Source organism: Dermacentor variabilis, chromosome 2 (genome assembly GCF_050947875.1).
Source record: "Dermacentor variabilis isolate Ectoservices chromosome 2, ASM5094787v1, whole genome shotgun sequence".
Classification (NCBI taxonomy): Eukaryota; Metazoa; Arthropoda; class Arachnida; order Ixodida; family Ixodidae; genus Dermacentor; species Dermacentor variabilis.
Window position 1 is genome coordinate 76,036,181 of NC_134569.1, and position 10,237 is coordinate 76,046,417.

General features: G+C 48.3%; 1 protein-coding gene across 1 annotated transcript; it reads left to right on the forward strand.

The window, feature by feature from the left end:
- Positions 1-399: 399 nt before the first annotated feature.
- LOC142570883 (uncharacterized) lies at positions 400-7,955 on the forward strand. The gene is made up of 4 exons (XM_075679189.1): positions 400-505; positions 2,563-2,698; positions 5,086-5,222; positions 6,555-7,955. Exons 3-4 carry the CDS (start codon positions 5,141-5,143, stop codon positions 6,848-6,850), a joined length of 378 nt encoding a protein of 125 aa, XP_075535304.1. The 5' UTR covers positions 400-505; positions 2,563-2,698; positions 5,086-5,140; the 3' UTR covers positions 6,851-7,955.
- Positions 7,956-10,237: the final 2,282 nt, after the last annotated feature.

The window sequence follows — 10,237 nt, forward strand, 5'->3', positions numbered from 1 at the left end:
GGCCCCAGCCACAGACGGAGCGTTACTCGTCTTCGTCTATAGAGCCCGCAATGCCCCATGGTGCTGTTCTTTCCTGCCTCTCGAGGCCTAAAAGAAACACAAGCTCTGAAAAGGCGTGGACAGCGTGGAGACTTAACGCCGCTAAAGGACGCTAAAAGGTGGATGGCCCAAACACCGTTTTAAAGCTTCATCCACCTGTTGATAGCAGACCCTTCTGCCTCTCTTTTTCTTTCTCATTAACGTTGACAACACTTCAATCGCAGAACATTTTTTTGAGAAACCTTCTCCCCCAAATGCCGTGCTCTATCCAGCCGTCTCTGACGACGTGGTTTTAGATGCTGACAGAAAAGGACATGTCATTTCAACTACCACTTCGAATTTACATTGTGGTCACGAGAAATATAAGAACGTCAAGCAACGTGCTCTCTCCCTATTGCTAGCCCTCTTATTTCTGCAGAGATTGTCGAGGGGGAAGTTGGGACGCTTGCTCGATTTTTTGCAGCCGGTGAGTATGAAATCACTTTTACCCTAATGCATTAAAAATGCTGCATACGCGAACCGTAGTCGTTGGCAAGGCAGCTTATATAGGTATCTCTCGCATGGAAACTGCAAGTGGCGATTCGATCGAGATCACATTCAGGTAAGTATCTTTTAAAGACTTGTAAGGGTGAGCCATGGCTCACTTTCAAGGTAATCAAAACGCGAGCAGCATGCGATAAGACTTTCTCCGCCACGGATATCTATGTAACAGCCGTTGTAAGCGGCTGAAAAGCAACGGGTGGCAGAGCAGGGCTTTCAGAGTAAAAGGGCTCCAAATCCCGTGGGTTTTGATGGCGCGTTGCCCTCAAAGTCCACGTGACGGGCGTGCTTAGAGCCCTCGTTCTATACGCCCTTGAGTGACGCGGCCAGGAAAGCAGTGATCCGTTCCGCAGGAAAACGGCAGACGTTGACAACACTGCGCACTGCACTCCTGCTCGCGTTTTCGTTCGCCCATCAACATCGGGCAGCGCTATATAACACTGTCGTGCACAAGCCTGCCGGCCCGTCGCCGAGTCACGTACGCCAGGGGCACGTGGGCTGCGGCTCAATGTATATACCGAGCGGTCCAGGGCTGACGTGAACGGTCGATGTGCCACGGAGCCCCCTTCATGCTACGGTGGTCAGTGCGGCATCAACGCAGAAACTTAGTTTCGGGCTCGACCTCTTGCTCGAGGGGTTGTTTCATTTCAACCAGCAAGCAAGTTTCGGCGCAGAATTTGCGCTCAGTTAAGTGACGATACTTTCCTATATTGAACGCACGATGTGACTACAACTTTTTTTTTTTTTTACGTATACCGATACCAGTAGCGCCTTTTCGGCGAACGTTTCGCGAACGTTTCTCCAGCGCCCCTACGATTATTGAACTCGAGGGAGCTCCCCTGCTACGCGGCTTTGTTGTCATTTCTTGATCTCCGGCCGCAGAGATTTTTGTTTAAATTTCGCTAGTTGCTCATAGCCACTTGCGAGTGTTTCGCTGGCGGCAGTTTAACGTGGAAGCTCCAAAGGAAAGCAGGACGGGAATATTCTTACTGAAGCCAAGCTCTAATTGCTCTGAATATGCAAGAATTTTCTCAATTTTCTCCTTTCTCGATCACCCAGAAATTTACCTGTTATTCAAGAAGAAGGAGAAGAGGGTGGTTGTGGCTTTAGCTGATTTGTGTTTAACGGGGTCATACGCGTACATATACCGAACGGTAATTGTATCGCCTCAAGAGCTCTGACATATACACGTGAACGTCACGAAGCAACAAGACGAGGTAATACAGTTAGAAGTGTGTTTAGCCCCTTTCTGATATACAGCCATTTTACTAATGTGGATGTACAGGACTCCTCATTTTTGTTTATGTTCTCGAGTAGGTTCTTCATTTCGACACTGGAGCACAGGAACGACGAAACAAAGCACCCCCTCCCCCCTCCCCACGCGCCCGCTTTGTTGCACGACAGACAAAGTAGACAGAGGACGCGTTAAGTCTCGAATAGTCGCGGTAGCGTGTAAGTCGACCGAATCCGGACGTTTCTTCTTGTAACGCCGCTTTCTATGCCCCGGAAAGAAGAGATACATATTCGCTAACGATTCAGATGCAGTGTTTCTGTTAGACTGGTTGCAGTCGCATTTGGTTCGGTATCGATAAACACCGACATCATCCTGCTAGAAGATGTCGCTCCAGGTCATGTATATTGTTCGTAAGCGTAGACTGTTGCGCCAGTTGGTGCATCATGTAGCGTAGTTGAGCGAAAACACGGGCGGAAAGAAACGAAGTGGACAGGCTGTCCTGCCCACTTCGTTTCTTCCCGCCCGTATTTCCGCTCAGCTACACTACAGGATGTATTTTGTACCGATAATTATTATTCTGAACTACATATAACAGTCCTCTGAGGAGGGCGGGGGAAATGCAACATCTAGCCTAAATATACGCTTAAAATGTATAACTACTGATCTTTAGGCATTCTGTCGTTTTACTTGTGTCATATCTGCGGAAGAAACTGCGATCAGTATAATTTTAATAAATATGTGTCTTTCAGCTTACCCGCCGCAGTGAGATCGCAGGGATCTGGTTCGTGTATGGATGTAAAGCAGAGGCGCAGAACACCGAAGCAGCCCCTTAGAAGAGACCTCGGGTGTGATCCTGGCGTACCTCCATCCAGCATGGTACTTTTGGTAAGCTTTCTTTTCTTTTTTCGTTTTTAGATTAAGAAAAAAATCCGGAGGTCATTTCGTATCATCGGCTATATACAAACAAGGAGCTGTAGCGAATTTTTCCATTGTAGTCAGATGAAGCTTCCCAGAGTCGCAAAATAATCCTGTTCTCTGAAAGACAAGCTACTGCACAGTATTATGCTATACAGCACGCTATATACTACACAGTACTGAAAATAAATTGTTGCCACATAACGTGCCAGAAGTAACGTAGTGCATGATCAAAGCTAATATCTGCAAGACAACGTTTTCACTTGATACAGGTTTACAGATCTGGTAACGACGCATTTCTTGAAGACTTAAGGCTGGTCCTGGAATTCTGTTCCACTAACGACGCTAATTTGAGCTCATGCTTCTTGTGCGTCGTAGTTATCGCGGAAAAAGGTCTTGGCATCAGGAAAGCGATGCCTTGCTTTCATTTTACTGAACTATAACATGTGGGATCTGACGCGCTCTAGGTAAGAAAGGACGTATAGTATCCAGTAGTGCGAACGCAAAATGGCATCTATATTGCTTCTTCTCTACAAGGATGCCAGATAGCCGAAATATGCACACAAGCAATGGAACACGCTGACAAACGCTCTGAATAGCCCAGGAAGTTCGACTGACGACGAAAGCATACCTATACAGTCAAACGCATGTACAACGAAATGACCTGCATAACGAAGAAATAATTATGTTCCCGCCGAATTCCTATCTTTCGTATGTATTGTGAACGCGTTTACAACGAACGCCACGTAGCGCTGCCGCCACTATCCCAATCTCTGAGCTGCACTCTGCGCTAGCACTAACGGCAGCTCCAGCAACACACTTTAAGCTTGAAGAGCGTGTCGATGTCGGCGAGTGTTAGATCCTGCGGCACTGCTCCTGGAGTCGTTCAACTTGTACGGTGCTTGTTTTAACGCAGCAGCGGGTGCGGCAGCTGCTGAATTGTGTAATCATAACTGACTACCCACAACATCTAAGGACCGGAATGTCAACCAAAGCAACAGTGATGGCGAACATGTAAACAAACCAATAATTTTGGCGACAAGGGAGGCAACAGCGGCATTCGACGATCTGCAGCTTTACCTTGCGTAGCTCGCACTTATCGCCGCGGCGCGTGCCCTGAACCTAAGGCAGGTTGCGGTCGCACATTCCGTCAGTGAAGTGTGGACATAAAATTTGCGATCTATCTCACTAAGTCGCTCTCGAATTCACGATAAATAAAGGTTTTCTTGGTTTATAGCGCGGAGGGATACATGCGAAGACTATAGAAGCAGACGGGACGAGCGCTAGTCCTGTCTGCTTCTATAGTCTTCGTCTGTGTCCCTTCGCGCTATAACCCAAGAATATGTTACCGTGCCAACTTGTCCATCCTTTTGAATTATAAAGGTTTTCTCTTGTTGAACATACCTAGCGCTCTATTGTGAGGGGTGCGGTGCGCGACCTTTACAACGAAGTGACCCGTATAACGAAAGATTTCGGAAGTCCCAAGCACTTTGTTGTAAACGCGTTCGACTGTACGAGAATGGAAGACGGTCAATGAAGTTTAACTCTCCACGCAAGGATACCAAGCGAGTAATATTCGGCCATGTCAAGCACCAATGCCCAAGTCGTTCGCGGTTGCATTCTCGCGAACGGGAGCGCATTCGAGCGAGCGTGTTCGCCCTGGTCGGTGCCGCACTCCGTAGCCGAACGGGAAGGCTTCCGCGGGGTGTCGCGCGGACAGCACTGACGAGCGCACAGTAAGGCCCCTCCATATTGTCACTGCTATGCCGATGAAGTGGCTTTAGCGGACGGGTGTCTCGCAGCCGTAGCGGTGCCGGCGAGTTCCTCATGCGTCCGAGTTATCCTCACCGTCACGTGGCGCCAGCTTCGGAACACTACAGCCTCATCTGTCGCCGTAGCTACGACACAGACTCTCCGTATCGCGTGTGTGTGTCACGCGAGGGAAGCCGAACGCCGGAAGACGGAGGTCATGCGGGGAAAATAACGTCAGGGGATGCGAGAGAGTCAAGTGTTCCCGCAAACATCCAACACATTAGGCGACCACATACATTAATTTCTGCGCATTTTCTACGCCTCACAATGGACCATGCTGCAATGTCGACTGAAATGTGAAATGCGATGCATCCTGGCCTTCGAGTGCCGCCCTTTTTCGGAGGCTACGGTTCCATGATGTTACTCAGCAGAGAAGTTACTTGACATTACAGCTTGGCTATCACTAAGTAAGAAACGGTAGCGCCGACGCTTTGCTACGCCGTGCCTAAAGTATGTTCCGGATGTTTGAAAATATCGACACATGTATACCGCCAATGGCCTGGAGCTACGTTTGGAGACAAGCGTTCTCTACGCATCGCGTGCAGGATAGCCCTCGTAGTGATACTGGCATCCGCAGTGGCCCTGACCGTGCTCTGCATCATGTGCTGCCGGAGGCCGCGACGCAAGTCTCCCACCTTATGCGTTCCCACTGCAACTCTGCCAGCAGCAGCGCTGAGGACCAGTGAGTTGCTCTCCGTTTCATATCAGAACGACCGTAGTTTGTGTTTTCTCTGCAGGCGCAGAGCGGCGGACAGTCGAGTGCACTCATTGCTAGTAGCTTTTGCAGGCTTTGAGGACCAGAACAGAATCTAACCTGCTTTCCAATCTCTATGTGCTGCTTATACTGGAAACTCACATTTTGCAGCGTTGCATTCTGTCAGCACGAGTTCTTTTCACACACACACGATTAGAATCAGAAATCTAATGTATTCTTCTAGATTCAGAAGGGTTAATTTGCTTAAAGAGTGTCTTATCCTCTTTTTTTTTTACTTGTCCTATCACGTAACATTTAAAAGTGAGCAATATAGAACGCCTGGATTTCGGTGCATGCAGCTTAATATAGCGACGAAGCATAGGCAGGAGAATTTTTATCAAAGTCTGATGTGCATGGAGCTTCTTTCTTGAGTAACGGACAATTTACTTAATCTTTCTTATTGCCTAGTGGCCTAGCTAGGAGTACAGCCTGCTGGCGCGTTTGATAAGCTGGTGAAATGCCCAGTGGACCTGTGCGGACGGCTGGACAGTGCGCGCAAACATCCTAGACGGAAGGGTGGAGGGGGGGGGGGGTATAGTAAAGAGAAAGCCTTTGTTGCAATCCTTGTCGCCTGTGAGCTTGTGGACATGTTTTGTCTCCTCAAACAAAAACCCGACGATTGGCAGCCTTTATCTTTATTTAGCGTCCGTACAGACAGTGTCTTGAAGTAACTGGAGAGACCAAAAATTATGAAAGATTAAAAGACAAGGAATTGTTCAGAAATGGCCTTATAGCCACTTTGCGGCACTGTGTACTTGTGTTGAGCTGGATCAAGCTAGAATGGACTGCTGATTTCCTCCGAGGACGAGACATGGCGTGCCTCAGTGCCGGCGAATCACGCTGCGCAGAAGGACGCCGGATATTCCAGCTGCTCGCGGCGTGATTCGTTGCAGCTCAGCAGAGTCAGCAGGTCATGTAATGCGCCGGTTAGATAACCGCCGGACCATTAGGGTTACAGAATGGCTACCAAGAGAAGGGAAACGCAGTCGAGAACGGCAGAAGACTAGGTGTAGCGATGAAATAAGGAAATTCGCGGGCGCTAGTTGGAATCGGTTGGCGCAGGACAGGGGTAATTGGAGATCGCAGGGAGAGGCCTTCGTCATGCAGTGGACATATAACAGGCTTATGATGATGATGATGATGATGATGATAGTCACTCTCGTCCGTGGGCTGAATCGGCTGTTCCTCCCGTCGTTTAAATCAGACGTGCCCATGACAGCCAAAAGTGTGTGCTTGTTTTTCGCGCACGTGCTATTTCAGCGCAAGACTCCGAGGGCATCATACAACCCGACGTGGCGTTCAGGGCCGCGACCGAGGCCTCCGGGGCACCGGCTCCACTGACGGAGATGCTGGTGAAGGCAGATGACATGCTCCGGGCACCCGCTGACCCGCCGTCGCGTATCATCACTCCGCTGCGGCCGCTCAGTCCCGCCTACCAGCCGACGCAGCCCGTGAGCGTGAGAACCACTCCGTGTCACCACGGGGCTTTGGAGCTTACGCTGCCGCCCGGCTACATCGCACAGAGGGACGCCAAGCTGACCACCTCGTTACAGTGACGAATGACGAACGGCCGGCGAAACCTGTGCGTGCGTGGTTGTCCCTGAAAGGAGCCTTGTGACAGCTTTCAACCAAGCGGCGGTTTCTTTGTGTATGTGGCTTTCCCCATCACCTCGTGACAGGCGAGCAAGTGGGAGAACACGCTGGGAAGAGTGGATCGACGGCGAAGAGACAGTTTTTGGACGTCGGGAGACGGGCGGCCTTCGCCTAGCGGCGGCGTTGGTCGCGTTTTCGCTCCATGGAGGTTGGCCTTGCTCTGAAAGCTGCCGCCGATGCACCCATGAACGTGATATCCCCGCTCATGATACGTTTTCGACGGGGGCCTTTGTATTCATTGGTAAATCTGCGTTCGTGCTTGCGCGAATGTGTGACACGGCGATGAGCAGGTATGTTGGCGTGGTCCTTGTAATGCTTGCTGTAGCCGAGTCTACAACCACTCAGCAAGTGAACATTGTTGCAGTGTCCGCGCAGATGTTTACATGAATTGTGCCAGTCACGTCTCGCACAAATGCGTCGATGTCGTGTGTCTCTGTCGCGTCTCTGCCTTTTTGAATTGCACTAAAGGCTTTGTCATTATGGATTGTATAGCCTGGTAAAAGGAAGAAATGAGATTGGACTTTACAGCCATGAGAGACCGCCGGCAATTACATTTACTATTACTAGCGCTGCGTAATGCAATTTATTGATGACTGTACCGTCTTCACGTGACATTCCGTACCGGGCGCCATTTCTATGAGCAAAAAAAAAAAAAAAAGCAAGGATTCCCTGAAGTCCCAGTTCGATAGGTGGGTGTTGTACACAAGTCGAGTGTGTTGTAGGGAGGCCGGTATGAATCTACGATGTCCTTCAATCTCATCCGTGCTCTTCTCGAAGAAGCCAAAGGCAGAAACTAGCGCTACAGCGAAATGCTGGCATTTCCGAGCCTCAAAGCCCGGCATTTTCCGAGCAGGATGACGAAGGGGAGGCGATGGTAAAGGTGGTGTTTACAAGACTGCATGACGGTAATATACAGGGTGTCCCAGCTAACGGTAACCAATGTTTTGAAAACGACGGAGTGTGCTAGAGGGCCAGCTGAAACCAACTCAGTGGCGTTGAGAATCGTGCGGCGTAGTCTGCGGTATTTTTTTCTTCTTCGTTTTACAAAGTCAATTAGTATAACTTAATTGCCCAACTTTTGAATATTTGCTTCACCATGAAAGTGCCAATACGAAAGTTGTAGATGACATTTAAAAATGGCCGACTGAAGTGTTTGGAAGTAAGTACCATTGGTGGAAGCTTCTTGTACTTGCTTTTAAAGAAAGCCCGCGAAATACAAAAACGAGCGCGCGTGAAAGCGCCACTATTTCGGCACTGCCAGACGACCGATCCAGAAACTACATCCGCTTGTCTCTGCAGCATTGTCCGGCACGAGCTTTGCGTTTCCGGTGGTCGCAAGACCACGCGTCAGCAACTCGCTGTACTCCGTTCCATACATTGCAGTCGACGATGTGGAGGCTACAGAGGCTTCTTGCAGTGGGGCTTCGTTCCCAGTTGGATATAGTTCGATGTTTTTTCACCGCAATTGTGCGCAACTGTTTTTTTTAACGTAGGCTCAGTATCGAATGAAAAAAGTTTTAATCCTTAGAAATAAACACACTGTGGTATACGGCTGCTAATGCATTGTTGTAGATAATTTTTTACTTTTGTTGTACTTTTCGTTTTTTTTTCCCCATCCCGTCGCGAGGAGCCTCCCGCGAATGCCTGCGCGAGCGAACGCTGTTGGCGCTCAGCGAAGCGTGGACGGAACGCGCGGAGTGATAACGTTTCTTGACAGAACTTCTTGCGTAGCTTCCACAGCGTTGACTGCTGTGTATCGAACGGAGTGTAGTAAGATGCGATCGCGAACGAACAGAAGAAAGTGACAATTGCATTTTCCTTCCCGATTAAAAAGTTCTGCGGTCAATATTTACACTAGCCCGAGCTCTCTTTTTGTTGTTGTTGTTGTTGCCTTGTATGTTCGGGCTTCATTCATTCCACAAGTGGAGCGAATTATATGTTTATGCCACGTCACGTCGAAGCGCGACACACCTTCATCACCCCCGCTCGCTCCGTGCGCCCGATAGGTCGTATGAGGGTGCCAAAATAGCATCACAAGCATCACGGGCTTTCTTTGAGGGCAAGTAGAAGAGGCTCTATGAATGATACTTAGTTGCAAGCGCTTTAGTCGGCTATATTTAAATGTGATCGACAATTTTCATGTCGGCAATTTCTTGCCGAAGCCAATAGTTTAAAAGCTATGAATTAGTTTACACTAATTCATTGACTTTCCAAAAACGAAAAAAAAAAAGCACAGGCTACGTCGCGCGATCCTGAACACTCTGAGCTCGTTTCGGTCCACTAGGACACTCTGTCGTTCTTTAAAGATTTGGTTACCTTTAGCTGGGACAGCGTGTATATTAACAAACCGTGTGTTATATTGTAATTTGGTGGTTATACTTACGCTACATCTGCTACGACAACTAAACGGAAGCTGTTTGCCTTGTTTTGGGCCCATGTATGTGGCCAGAGGACATCTCTCACGGGATGGCACTCGGTTTTCTCTGATATATATATATATATATATATATATATATATATATATATATATATATATATATATATATGCAGACGGGCGCTGCAGACAGAATACTCGACAATGTGACGAAAGTATCATATTGAACGCCTATAAATGTAAATGCTCACAAAAAATAGTGGTGCATCAGTGCTGAGTGGCGAACGAGTGGTCTGGCAGCCGGCGACGGGTATATGAGGCTGCATATTAATATTACGTAATGCTAACACATGTAACACCTATTGCCATATTATCTTGATATTATGTAATAATTTATTCGCATATCCTGTAACCCGATAACAGGTTTCTATTTGGAGTTGCATCTCGTCTGTTGATGATGATGATGTTGGAAGAGGCGGGTATAAACTGGCAGTCGAGGTCAGCGATTCCTCCGCCTGTACAGAACTATCAGGGTATGTACTAATTTGTCACCGCACCTACGGAAATCCACTGTCGCGAAGAAGTACAAGAAGAGTTGGGTAAACTCACTAGTTGGCACGGGTTCACGCTGAAAAAGTCAGCGCGGCATACTGACGAAAACAAAGAAAGGGATACGTTGACACGGGCGTCAGTTGTTGGTTTGGTGTCAAGTGCAATCTTGTTGTTGTTCTTGTTGTTCTTGTCGCCTTCAACGTATGGCACGTATCCACGAGAGGAGATTGACAGAGGTCCGCAATGGAAACAGAACATGAAGTTCTTGCTTCCCGTTAACTTACTGGTAGGTATCACCTATACTTAATTAATAATAATTACAAATCCATTCTTTATATTGAACAAGCCAATTTTTGACGAAGCC

Excerpts from the sequence above, each read along its gene's own strand:
- LOC142570883 (XM_075679189.1), top strand. The coding sequence starts at position 5,141 with ATGTGCTGCCGGAGGCCGCGACGCAAGTCTCCCACCTTATGCGTTCCC. Across the intron at positions 5,223-6,554 it reads AGCAGCAGCGCTGAGGACCA|CGCAAGACTCCGAGGGCATC; the intron begins GTGAGTTGCTCT and ends GTGCTATTTCAG.